Source organism: Stegodyphus dumicola, chromosome 1 (genome assembly GCF_044657685.1).
Source record: "Stegodyphus dumicola isolate Sdum_Otavi_A_Nest chromosome 1, ASM4465768v1".
NCBI classification, from domain to species: Eukaryota; Metazoa; Arthropoda; class Arachnida; order Araneae; family Eresidae; genus Stegodyphus; species Stegodyphus dumicola.
In genome coordinates this window covers 161,557,620-161,571,179 of record NC_140768.1, presented here as the reverse complement: position 1 = coordinate 161,571,179, position 13,560 = coordinate 161,557,620, and the positions used below count along the sequence as shown (strand labels likewise).

General features: G+C 36.5%; 3 protein-coding genes across 3 annotated transcripts; 2 read left to right on the top strand and 1 right to left on the bottom strand.

Annotated features, from left to right (window-relative positions):
- The first annotated feature begins 1,957 nt into the window (after positions 1-1,957).
- Positions 1,958-7,203, top strand: LOC146999376 (uncharacterized). The gene is made up of 2 exons (XM_085822730.1): positions 1,958-2,042; positions 2,149-7,203. Exon 2 carries the CDS (start codon positions 2,572-2,574, stop codon positions 5,020-5,022), a length of 2,451 nt encoding a protein of 816 aa, XP_085678856.1. The 5' UTR covers positions 1,958-2,042; positions 2,149-2,571; the 3' UTR covers positions 5,023-7,203.
- Positions 7,204-7,519: 316 nt separating this feature from the next.
- LOC146999375 (zinc finger BED domain-containing protein 5-like) lies at positions 7,520-9,379 on the top strand. Its single transcript, XM_085822688.1, has 2 exons — positions 7,520-8,939; positions 9,003-9,379. The coding sequence occupies exons 1-2, from the start codon at positions 7,520-7,522 to the stop codon at positions 9,377-9,379; spliced, it is 1,797 nt and encodes a 598-aa protein (XP_085678814.1).
- Positions 9,380-11,558: 2,179 nt separating this feature from the next.
- On the bottom strand, positions 11,559-13,245 carry LOC118200107 (uncharacterized protein F54H12.2-like). The gene is made up of 2 exons (XM_035372031.2): positions 12,939-13,245; positions 11,559-12,460 (listed from the first exon to the last, which is right to left on the bottom strand). Exons 1-2 carry the CDS (start codon positions 13,243-13,245, stop codon positions 11,559-11,561), a joined length of 1,209 nt encoding a protein of 402 aa, XP_035227922.2.
- Positions 13,246-13,560: the final 315 nt, after the last annotated feature.

Genomic DNA, 13,560 nt, shown 5'->3' with positions numbered 1-13,560 from the left:
TAAAAAAGCTTTATTATTGGGCATTAATGATATGTAGTTATTTTCTTGTTTGAGCAATCTAAAAGCTATTAAAAGAAACAGAAATTGAAAAATCATCAGGAATCATTATATGGTCATCTTAGGGAGATTTCATTACATTTAATAAAACTTATGTAATAGTTTACTATTTATATATTTGGTGGTCGTGTGCTTAATGCATGATATAATTAAAGAAAATAAGAGTAGACAATTTCCTATAACAAAAGAATATATTAAGTACTAAATTACAATTTAAATTACATTGCAGAGATCAACACAGAGCTCGAAACACAGTTCATGCTACCGTCGCGTACAGTTGTCTCACGAGAAGTCTGAGTGAGTAATGACGTCGCTTTGCTGCTCCGATTAAGAACTGGATTTTACACGTGGCGCCATCTCATAAATAGAAGTTGAAGTATCTGTCGGAACGCCACAGTACTCCCCCCCTCCAAGTACCATCGGTACGTTATAAGTACTTTGGGTTAAATTTAACCTTTCTTCCAGATCTGGTAGTTTTAGGTTGCTCTTTAACGGGATGTAAGCTTTATTCCGGGAGTGATGTTGATGAGGAAGTTGTTGGATCTTGCATTAGAAATGCTCGTTTGAGACGATCGATTCCAATCACTGATTGTTTGACATTGCAGATGATGGTGAAATGTTTCGGTGTTCGTTTGACAACTTTGAATGGACCATCATATGAAGGTGTTAAAGTTGGCTTAATTGCATCGTTGCGCACGAATACGTGCGAAGATGTCTCAAGCGCAGGATGTACAAAATAGCTTGGCTGGTTACGCGAAGATGCTGGGGTTGGCGAGATATTGCTCATGGTCTCACGTAAACGTTGAAGGAATGTTGGAGGGTCGATAACTGGAGTAGATTCTGGGTGAAAGAATTCCCCTGGCAGACGGAGGGTTGCACCATATAACATTTCAGCACAAGTGCTACCAATGTCTTCTTTGAATGCTGCGCCAAGACCAAGCAAGACTAGGGGTAAGGCTTCTGTCCAGTGTGTGCTACTGTGGCACTTCAGACCTTGTTTGAGAGATCGGTTAAAGCGTTCTACCATCCCATTTCCATATGGATGGTATGGTGTTGTGCGAATATGGCGAATGTCAAGAAGAGAGGTGAAGGATGCGAACAAGTGACATTGAAATTGTCGGCCTTGGTCAGTAGTGATGGTGATAGGCATGCCAAATCTTGAAAGCCACTGGGAGATGAATGCTCGAGCTACAGTTTCAGCGGATATATTTTCAATAGGAATGTCTTCAGGCCATCTCATGTACCGATCAATACAAGTGAGGAGGTAAGTGTAACCATTTGAAGAAGGCAATGGGCCAACCAAGTCTAAGTGCACATGATCAAAGCGTCTTGCTGGAAGGTTAAATTGTTGAATGGGGCTGTGAGTGTGACGGGATACTTTACACCGTTGACATCTAATACATGAACGAGTCCATTCTGTGATGTCTTGATTCATTGCTGGCCAGACAAATCTGTCTGCGATCAGCTTTTTGGTGGCACGGATTCCAGGATGTGCCAAAAGTAGTTAGGATTTGAGTATCCCTGCACCCCGGAAGTGCAGTCGACCTTCAAAAGTACTTGGATGTAGTAGTAGGCGGTAATGTAGGCGAGACTGTTTGTCATATACCATGTTTTTCTAAAATAGCGCGTTAAATGAAGGATGAGAGGCTTGTAAAAAAAAAAAAAAAAAAAAAAAAAATGATTTAATTAAAATTCACGAGTCGAATGTAATATGCGCATTTGAAAGGGTTGGTTTCAGTTGAGTGGGCTGGGATAATATTCTGCATTGCTAAATTAGGAACGAGATGGTCGCTTTTCCTTGAGAAAGGTTAAGATTTTGAGGGGGAGGTGAAAGTAGTATTTGATGAAATACGTGTTTTGAAAGCGTAAACATCCTGTAAGCGCACAAGGCGAGACTTGGGAAACTTTCACTTGATCATTACATTTCGAAGCGGTGAGGTTGGTGCTATCATCCTCCATAAGGATTACAATGGAAGCTCGTAATGGTGAGTGAAACGTAAGGTTTTTTTTTTGTTATTGTTCTCTTATTGTTAAATACTTTCTGCGATAAATGTTAAGCATAAAATTATAATTAAAATTAGTTTATTTTAGAACGCAAACGTAGATGTGTTGACACGTTGGGGGATGTGCAGCCGTCGGAAGATCTTATTTTAAACCTTGCTCCCGAGGAAGGCGAAACCTCCCGCAAAAAACTCAAAAAAATTAAAATATACATTGGAAAAAATGTTTCAATAGAAACTTGTGACTTCAAAAATGTCAATTATGTTTCATTTGTAAGGGTGTATCCCGAAACCGCCGCCACCCCCAAAAGATTTAATATAAATATGAATTGTATTGATCGTATAATCGAAGCTTTGGGGGTGATTAAGAGCCACTGTATGTAAAATTAAAAAAAAAAAGATATCAAAATGCTGATTTTGCTGGAGAGCGGTAGTGGAAGTTAGTAAATTAATATGAATTTTATATAATATTGTAAACAAAAAAGTTCCATTATTTATTTATTATTTTTTTCAAATGATGAATTTTATTCAGTTAGCGCAAGCCCACCGAGGCTATTTGCGCACTTTAAGAACAACATTCGATGCTTCTCAGAAAGATCCGTATGAGATATTCAGAACGGCACGCCCTGCCATATACAACATTTTAAATACTAGATCGAGTTTAAGACTCAGGATTTTAATATGTTTGAAAATATGTTTTGAGAAACTGGGGAAAGATGAAAAAGAAATTAATCAGTGTTTTTATTTTTGTTCTCATTGCGAAAGGATTTTATCCTCTAACCAAATCTACGAAAGCATTGACAGATGCTTTAAAAAGATTTTAAATTTGATAGATAATTTTGTGCGTAATGGAAGCGGGTGGAAAATAAAAAAGTTAGAGTACCTTGACTTACACGTTGGAAACTATCGGGAAAATCGCGGTGGTTGCAAAAACATCGCTTTACCGACGGGATTAAAAAATAGAAAAGCGTTGTTAAATATCAAATGTGGTGACGACAATTGTTTTTTATATTCTGTTGCCGCAAGTGTTTTTCCGAAATCCACTAGAAATCCTCAGAAGGCTTACTTGTATAAAAAGGATATATCACGTTTTAAATTAGGATCCCTCAAATTTCCCTTAGCGTTAGGCGATGTAAAAATGTTTGAAAACCTGAACGATGTATCCATAAACGTGTATGGATATGAGGAAAATGAAATATTACCTTTGCAATTAAGTGAAAAGCGAAATGCGACAAAAACAGTAGATTTGCTATATTTTCAAAAACATTTCTTTTGTATTCGAAATTTTAATCGTCTATTACACGCAAACGAAAAACGAGTAAATTTTTTTTGTAAAACTTGTTTAAGTGGGTTTCAGAGAAGGGAAACGTTAGAGTATCACAAAACTCTTTGCAATGAAAACAAACCGCAGAAAGTTAGCATTCCTAAAAACACACTTCTTAAATTTACAAATTTAATGAAAATGCATTATCATCCTTTTTGTGTCTTTACCGATTTTGAATGCCTCACGCGCAAGATTCAAACTGCGTTTCCTTCTCCGCAACAGAGTCATACTACCCCAATTGAACAGCATATTCCTATTAGTTATACCCTAATAGTTACTGACGTGGAAGACAAGATTATTTTTCATGAATATTTTTGCGGAGAGAATGTAATGGAACATTTTTTCACAACGTTGAGCGAAATCAAATCTAAAATTTTGCAAAAGATGAAAGAGTGTTTACCGATGCAGGAGACGTCGGAAAAAAGTTACGATTCAAATATATGTCATATATGTTTGAATCCTTTCTTAGAAGGCGATGTTCGGGTCATAGATCACTGCCACTGGAGTGATGGGCATGTGAGAGGTCTTGCACATCGCTCCTGTAATTTGAATTTTAAAGTGTCAAACTACATTCCGGTGGTAATTCATAATTTCAGGAATTATGATAGTCACCTGTTACTAAAACACATGCCGAAAATGTATGCAAATAAAGTTAACATTATTCCGGTGAATTTGGAAAAATTCACCATGTTTACACTAGATGAAATGAAATTTATTGATTCGTTTCAATTTTTAGATGCGTCTTTGGACACTTTGGTGTCGAATTTGAAAACGTCGCAACATGAATTTAAATTGTTTAATGCATTTTTTGAGAAAAATCCCCAACGAGAATTGTTATTGCGGAAAGGCGTATTTCCTTACTCATATTTTGCGTCAACATCGGTGTTGGATGAAATTTCGCTTCCACCGCAGAGCGCGTTTAATAATGTATTACAAGGAGAAGCAGTTTCCGACGAAGATTATGTACATGCCACACACGTGTTTCATTCGTTTGGATGTAACACTTTTGCCGATTACTTAGAGTTATATCAAAATACAGATGTTATTTTGCTAGCCGAAGTATTTTTATCCTTCAGACGCACCGCTCTAAAATATTACCAGTTGGATCCTGTACATTTTATAACGGCTGCCGAATTAACGTGGAATGCCGGACTGAAAGCGTCTAAAATTGAATTAGAGCTTCTAGGAGATGTGAATCAATACATTTGGTTTGAAAACCAAATGCGAGGAGGTATTTGTTTTCTGGGTAGACGTTATGCTCTTGCAAATAATCCTTATATCCCCGAGAGTTATAAACCCGATTTACCACACACCTATATCTTAGCCTTAGACGCAAATAATCTATACGGGTGTGTAATGAGCCAGCACCTGCCATTGGGAGGTTTTTACTGGTTAAAGGAAAATGAGGTGGAGGCGTTTGATATTTTGTCTTGTGTTGAAGACGGTGATGTGGGGTATATTATCGAATCCGATCTGTTATATCCCTCCCATCTGCATGACCAACACAATGATTTACCGCTAGCACCGGAACATTTTGAACTCACTTTTGACATGCTATCGCCTTATGCCAAAACCCTGAGCAAAAAATTTCAGTTAGAGACGACACTCTCCATGCAAAAAATTATTACCCAATTTTTTTGAAAAAAAAAAATTACATCGCTCATTATTTAAATCTAAAGTTTTACGTAGAACAGGGTTTAATAATTAAGAAAATTCATAGAATTTTAGCTTTCAAACAACGAGCGTGGCTTAAAGAATACATTGCTTTCAATAATATGAAAAGACAAAATGCGTCTAGCGAATTTGAAAAATCTTTCTTTAAAAAGATGAATAACGCTTTCTATGGAAAAACCTGTCAAAATGTTAGGAAACGTATTCGCGTACAGGGCGTTTTTAGTGAGGAACAGTGCCAAAAAAAATTAAACAGTCCTCTGCTGGAATATTTTGAAATAATTAATGAAAATTTTTCAGTTTTCAAAATGAAAAATCCAAATTTGTGTCTAGATAAACCGATTTATATAGGTTTCAGCGTTTTAGAATTAGCGAAGTTGCACATGTATAAATTATTCTATTCCCATTTTAAACACTTTTACAAAGAAAAGTGCGAGTTGTTATACACAGATACAGATTCTTTGTATCTCTATATAACAACTGAAGATGTATATAGTGATTTAAAAACGAATTTTTTAAATATTTTGGATTGCAGTAATTTCGAACCCAATCATATAATGTTTAATGAAGAGAACCGTGGAAAACTGGGATTTCTAAAAAGTGAGACACTCACCCCCATATCGGAATTTGTGGGTTTGAAATGCAAAATGTACGCATTTCGTTTCGGTGATACTGTTAAAAAGACCGCGAAAGGAATCAAAAGGAGCGCGCTCAAAAACATTGGATTTGAAACGTATAAAAACGTTTTCGAAAATGCTTCCCTGATTAGGAATTCTCAATATTCAATCATTTCAAAAAAGCACGAACTGCAAACGATTTTTCAAAATAAAGCTAGCCTTTCGGGATATTATGACAAAAAATATTTGTTAGATGATGGAATTCAATCATTGTCTTATGGTCACTATAACACGCGTGAAGAAGACATGAATTAAAAAAAAATGATGGAACTTTTTTGTAACATTTTATTGTAGAGTGTGACATTGTATTTTTGCAACTTATATTTTTTTATGCTAATGATCGACAAAAAACAAAAATGTGTTTCCCTCCCATAGAATACCCAGAAGATATGGCTTTATTTCAACCAATTTCTTTGCAAGATATGTGTATTCAAACTATTTTATCTTCGATATTATGTATAGCTGAACTGTATAATGTAGAACTGAATATTCCTCGTATGATTTTAAGAGATATAATAGAGAAAGGTCGATTCTGGATTGATTTTGAAAGTAGTTTCTCCTTAGAGAACAGAGATGTATTTTGGGATGAAAGTTTAACTCTCTATGAAAGAATTCGATTTAATAAGTGGTTTTCTAAACAATTTATTGCCTGGTTTTTCTTTGATGATGATGTTATATTTCTTTTACACCTAAAGATTGCACATATCACATTTGTAAAACATGTAATTGTTCAAAATAATGAGTCTAATATTTATTTGAAAAGCTGCAACAAATGTTTAGAATTGTGGTTACGATGTCAAACAGACACTACCAGAACGAAATGTAAAATTTTCAGAAAATTCAATCATTTCTTATGTTATAATGAAAGGGATACCTTTTCTTATATGCGAAATGAAGATAACTGGTGTGAGATATGTAAGCAAAGTCCTCTGTATTTCATTTGCGACGAGAATTCATGTTGCATTTCTTTTGGAAACTTGATACACGAATGTCCCCGAATTAACCATGATCACTGTTATAATAATTGCTATGGAGGTTATGTAGAAAACTTTTCTTTTAACTGTCGAATATGAACAAAAATACTGATACATTATGGCAATATTCTGATTAATCATTTTTATTTTATAAACACCCTGAAATTTTTGTTGATATGTAATGATTCCATTTATGTTTGTAACAATGTGAAATGTACTTTTTGTTTTATTTGATTACTTATTGTATTATCAATATAACATCTCACATGGTGTAATGAAGATAATGGGTTAGTTTCTATATAAATTTACAACGAAAAATCGTTTTGATTTCTTTAAATGTTCATTTTAATTTCTGATACTTATATGCGAAATGAAGATAATTGGTGTGAGATATGTAAGCAAAGTTCTCTGTATTTCATTTGCGACAGGAATTTATGTTGCATTTCTTTTGTAAACTTGATACACGAATGTCTCGCGAATTAACCATGATGACTGTTATAATAATTTTTATGGAGGTTATGTAGAACAGCGGTTCCCAACCGCTGTTCCGCGGCACACCAGTGTGCCGTCTGAAGCACCGTGGTGTGCCGCCGGGTCTGGATGTCACGGTGCTGTTCGCCCGCTATAACTCTTCCCGTCACTCCCCCCGCCAGTGTCATAGGTGGTCACGGCGCTGTGCAGTGCTATAACTCCTCCCCCTGCCAATCTTGACAAGTGTCCGCCGTGTTCCCGCCCCCATGAGACGCAGGCAGACGCCTCACACAGTGTCAGAGAGACAACGGCTGCTGTGAGGAGAGAGACACTGATACTGCAGTGATGGACAAGTTTTTGAAAAGGAAAGAACTGGACTCTGAACAAAATCTGGAGCCAGATGAGAGCCCGAGTATGAGTGGGGGTCAAAAGAAAGCAAAGATGGTTAAATTCTCTGGCGTAAGGCAATATAGCGAAAGCTATATTTCAGTTGGATTTACTTTCACTGGAGATGAACACAAACCAACTCCACTGAGCGTGGTGTGTGGTGAAAAGCTAGCTAACAGTGCTATGGTCCCAAGCAAACTTAAACGCCATCTCCAAACGAAACACCCTTTGCTTCAAAACAAGAATGTGGACTATTTTGTTCGCCTGCGTGACAACATGGAGAAACAGGCAACTTTTATGAGAAAAACAACAAATGTAAATGAAAGAGCTCTTAAAGCTAGCTATCAAGTTGCTGAACTTATAGCCAAGACAAAAAAGTCGCACACTGTGGCAGAGACATTAATACTTCCTGCCTGCAAAGCTATTGTAGAGGAGATGCTCGGACCTGAAGCAGCAAAGGAAATAGCCAAAGTCCCTCTCTCAAACAACACAATTTCCAGACGTATTAATGACATGTCTGCAGACATCGAAAGTGTGGTTTTGGAAAAGATCCGTATCAGTGAGAAATTTGCATTGCAACTTGACGAGTCTACTGATATCAGTGGACATGCTCAACTCTTAGCTAATGTGCGTTTTGTTGATGGTGATGCAATTAGAGAAAATTTCTTTTTTTGCAAGGTATTGCCAGAAAAAACAACAGGAGAAGAAATTTTTCGGGTCACATCAGAATACCTTGAACAAGGAGGACTTAAGTGGGAAAACTGCACAAGTGTCTGCACCGATGGAGCTGCAGCCATGGTCGGGCGCACCAAAGGCTTTGTAAGCAGAGTGAAGGAAAGAAATCCACATGTGATTATTACGCATTGTTTTTTACACCGCGAGGCCCTCGTAGCCAAGACTTTACCATCAGCCTTAGTTCATGTGTTGGATGATGTTGTGCGCATGGTAAACATTGTAAAGTCACGACCCATGAAAAGTCGCATATTTGCAGCTTTGTGTGAGGAGATGGGAGCAAAGCATAAAACCTTGCTGTTTCATACGGAGTTCCGGTGGTTGTCGCGTGGCAAGGTCTTGGTTCGTGTGTATGAGCTGCGGGAGGAACTTAAAGTGTTTCTGACAAATGAGGGGTCATATTACGGAAAGCAACTTGCAAGTGATGAGTGGTGTGCAAGGCTGGCATACCTGGCAGATATATTTCATCATCTGAATGAATTGAACACCCGAATGCAAGGCCGAAATGAAAACCTGCTTACAAGTACAGATAAAATAAATGGATTCCGTTCAAAGGTGCAACTCTGGCATCAACACGTGAAAAGTGGCAATCTTGAAATGTTCACACTCACCATGCAATGGCAAGGTGTTCACACTGCTGCACTGTGTGAGATAATAGTTAAGCATTTAAAAACTCTTGAGGAGAAGTTGTCATTTTATTTCTCTTCAGTCTCCACTGAATGCCTTGACTGGGTTAGGGACCCTTATAGCTCAGCATCAGTTGTTGGAAAGGAAATGACTTTACAGGAGCAGGAGGAACTAATTGAACTGAGACAAAATCGTGGTTGCAAGCTAAGATTTGCTGATCTACCTTTGGACAGTTTTTGGTTGGATACTGCCAAGGAGTTCCCCCTTCTGGCAAACAAAGCTATTTTGACATTGCTCCCTTTTTCCACTACATATCTGTGTGAGATTAGCTTTTCAAGCATGATTGCTATGAAAACCAAATACAGAGAGAGACTGAGAACTGTTGACGAAGAGCTACGTGTGTGTCTTTCTTCGATTCCAGCCAGAATATCAGCTTTGTGTTCAGCCAAACAGGCCTAGGTTCCACACTGAAAGTATTTTATAATTTTTCACTATTCTGTTTACTTAATATTTCATAATAAAGTAATTATAAAATACTTTCTTTGTGCTTATTTGATTCCTATTCAAGAGAATTACTTTATTATAGTCAATATAGGCACAGAGTTAATTTTTTAACATTTTCTAATGGTGGTGTGCCTCGTGATTTTTTTCCCCGCGACAAGTGTGCCTTGGCCAAAAAAGGTTGGGAAACGCTGATGTAGAAAACGTTTCTTTTAACTGTCGAATATGAATAAAAATACTGACACATTAAGGCAATATTCTGATTTATCATTTTTATTTTATAAACACCCCCTCCATGTATGTTTCGACGAAAAAGAGGGGGGGGGAGGGAAAGAAATTTTTGTTGATATTTAATGATTCCATTTATGTTTGTAATAATGTGAAATGTACTTTTTGTTTCATTTGATTACTTATTGTATTATCAATATAACATCTCACATGGTATAATGAAAATAATGGGTTAGTTCCCATATTGGATTTACATCGAAAAATCGTTTTGATTTTTTTTAAATGTTCATTTTAATTTTTGATACCTTTATATATTTTACAACAGTAATATGTTTTTTGTTTCATTTGATTTTTTCATTGTATCATGCATACAAGAATGATTATTTTGTATTAAGCTTCTGTAATCCTTTAGAAAAAAAATAAAAAAAATGGACCTTATCCAAGAGGTCCGGTTTTAGTATCTTCTTGGAGGAATTTACATTTTATTAATTTCTTCAAGGCAGATGCTTTTACCGGAAAACAAAACAGTGGAATAGAAAAAGGCAGCTCATAAATAAGTGTAAAAATGTATTATTTATCTATATATCTGATATTTGTTTTCAGAGACAAAAAAAAATTGCATTTGAAAGAAAAAAAATCCTTTTTATTGATCAAATTGTTTGTGTTACACACAAGTGCGATGTAATTCTCGCACAATAGCATCATCATTCAGAATAACAAAGTAAGCAATTTTAATTACATAGCTTTCATCTCTTATACATTCACTTTCATATTCAGTTTTTTTCGAAGAAACACAATCCAACATGCTATTATATAATTTACTACATGCCGAAAAAAGAGCTATTTGTTCATTTTGAATGTATAAGTAGCAATATCCATATTGTTGTTGTGGTTGATGGTCAGCTTTATGAATATGCTTGACCACTTCGGCATTCTTCAAAATTTTCAGGTAATGACGATTTCCTTTCCCGCTAGTGTTTTCATCGTAAAGAGCATTACGAATGCAGTCGCTTAGGTTTTTAAAGAAAAAATGATTAATTTTTTCAACGTGTACTTCTTCAACAGGACTGTTTTCGGAGTTTCCAGTGTGCAAATAGCCGTAACGTTCCATCGTCGACTTCTGAAGCGTTAGTGATGTTTTGCAGGAATAACACGCATATTTATCAAAGACACACAATTTTGTTTCTTGGCATGAAAAGCATGACAACAGCGGCGACGTTTGAATTTTTTTAAAAAAAATTCCCTAATAAAAATTTCATTTTTTTTCTTATCTTTCGGGCAGAGGTCCTTCAAAGAGTACCCTCTTACCATACAAAATAAAAAATAAAGAGCAAATTTTCCGCAGGATGTACTGGTATCATCTTGAAAGCATATTTTATTATAAAATGTTTTGTTAGCGTTGGTCATTAAAAAGTTTAAAATATTTTTGTTAGATGGAGCAAGACCATAACTGTCGAAGTAATATGCCGTGCTGTTTTTCTTAAAATATATCGAAATCCAGTGGCTCCCAGGTAAAGTATGCGGATCCGAATTCACTATAAATGAGGAGTAATGTCTCTTTCGTAAGGGTATGAAATCGGAAGGATATACACCTCCAAATGTTTTTTTGATTCGACTGTCGCCACAGGCATATTGACACAGAGTTAAAGTATCCATTACCGCCTTTGTTCGAAATGAATATTTCTGTATATGCTTTTAAACACTTCTTCGTACACTTGATGTTTCTTTGATGGGAAAATTTCAATAATTTTTTCGGCAAAAGCGAGAAAGAATGCAATGCGCAGGTTTGCTATTTTATTGGAAAACATCATATCGCCTATACTTCGAATTACCTCCTCGCCTGCACCCGCCTCCTTAGCTAGTTCGATAATTTCATTTCCGTATATTTGCAAAACTTCGTCCATGATTTTTAATAATCTGTCGTGACTCCGCGTGACTTGTCTATTTCAATTATGTTCCTGTATTCAGCATAGACTATCAGGGTAACTGTTTCTGGCAAGGCCGCTGCAAATTTGATATCAATGGCTATGTTTCCGCTCTTATTTATGCTTACGTGGCTTTCATTAGATGCCATATCTGGAGTCAAATCAACGGCATATAATGTATACCCATCTTTGTATTCATCAAAGGAGATATTAATGTTGGGGCTTGAATGATATCGATTTAAATCTGTAAAGATGCTTAAATAACTTCGCCCATAAAATGTTTTTTCGAAATTGGGCTGATAGGGTTTGGAAGGTATCATCTTTCCCCCATTTAATATGCATAGGTAGTTTAGGTTATAGTGATGAAATTTAAAAGGATTTCTGTTGATGCTTCCCTTATAGGCGGCGTTAGATACAAAACCTAGAATGAGACGTGTGGGTAGCTGACCAATAAAAGCGTTTGCTATAGTTGTCGATTGCAAACCGCTCGATATTGCAAAACTTTTTATGTCAATCCTACGAATGGGCATCTTAATAACTCCTTTTTCTAAAGCCTTTTCGTGTGCTATTAGGATGGAGGGAGCCACGCTGACTTTTCTCACGTATAGTTTTGCTAGCTGAATTCTAATTTTATAATTGTCGTTTGCCGACATCAAAGTGAAAACATCTTTATGCCTTTCCAGTTTAATGCGTACATTAACCCCGTTGACTAACAATTTCGGTTGAGTGGCCAAATCGAAGTGCAATGGTCCCACGAGGTCGAGGCTTTGGCTAAGCTTGCAACGATTTGTACGCGTTGTATAACCTTCGTTTTCGTCTCCCACAACATCATGCTTAGATGCAGTATCTTTTGCAAATAAGCCAGCACTCACTAGATTATTTTGACCTGATTTGGAATAGAACAACAAACTTTCCAAAAGGGCTCTATAAGAATAATTCACTTGTGACGAAACCTGTTTATCATTTAAAAATATTGAACAGTCAGAAAACAAAGTGTTTAAAATATAATTAACAGGTGCCACCCCGTCGGCGTCGGTGAGATTGGTATCGTTTTTTTTTCGTTATTTTAAGTCGTGTGTGTAGTATCGTATGCGCCAAATCCAAATAGTGTTCACCATTACCGCTAATGTAAAATTCTATGGGCGTCTTATCAGACAATGAAGATACGGGGTGGATTTCCACGAAGGAAGAGGAATCGATGCCCAGTTGTACGGCGACACCATTAAAGAGATCCAATTCGCTCTTAAGGCATATAACCCCCTGAGTTTCCATTACTATTAATCTTTATGTAAAAATATCTGCTTTTGTCTTACAACGCTTGCTCTTTGATTGACGATTTTTCCTCTTGCGCTTTCTTTTTATACCTTCTCCCCTCTGTAATTTTTCAAAAATATCACTTTTTATTTTATTAGAGGTCTCACGTAACCTGCTCCGAGCAGAGTCCTTAAATGACGATCCCGCTGCAACATCTGACAAGACGTTCTTTCCTGTTTGCATCAACTGTTTGCCCAAATAACGACCGGCTCTAAGTGCCAACGGCGTAATGTATCGGCGCAAATCTCCAAAAAACCCATAACCTCGTTGGTGAGGTATACCTTGAAAGTAAACACCACCGCCACCACCAACTTGAGCACAATAATAGGATTCGCACTCTTTCTGATTTAAGTGCATTTCTCTAAGGATGTTTTAAGAAAGTGAAATGAAAGCTTGAAAAATCTTCAATTTATATAGTTTTCTTACGGCGAAAAGACAGGACTACAAATGTTTTTCCTCCCGTAAAGGTAATTTTTTTCCCGCTACTCGTTCTCAGTTCTATTTCTATCGTTTCCACATAGTGCTTTCGCAAAGGAAAATATATAGTTTTTTCATAATGCTTCACAATTTGATCATTTTTTTCATTCACGCAGGGAATAACCCTTAGCAGCGGAACATGCACATCTCCAACGTGATGTGATTCGATTAAATCGCTGTACACAAAAATTTCTG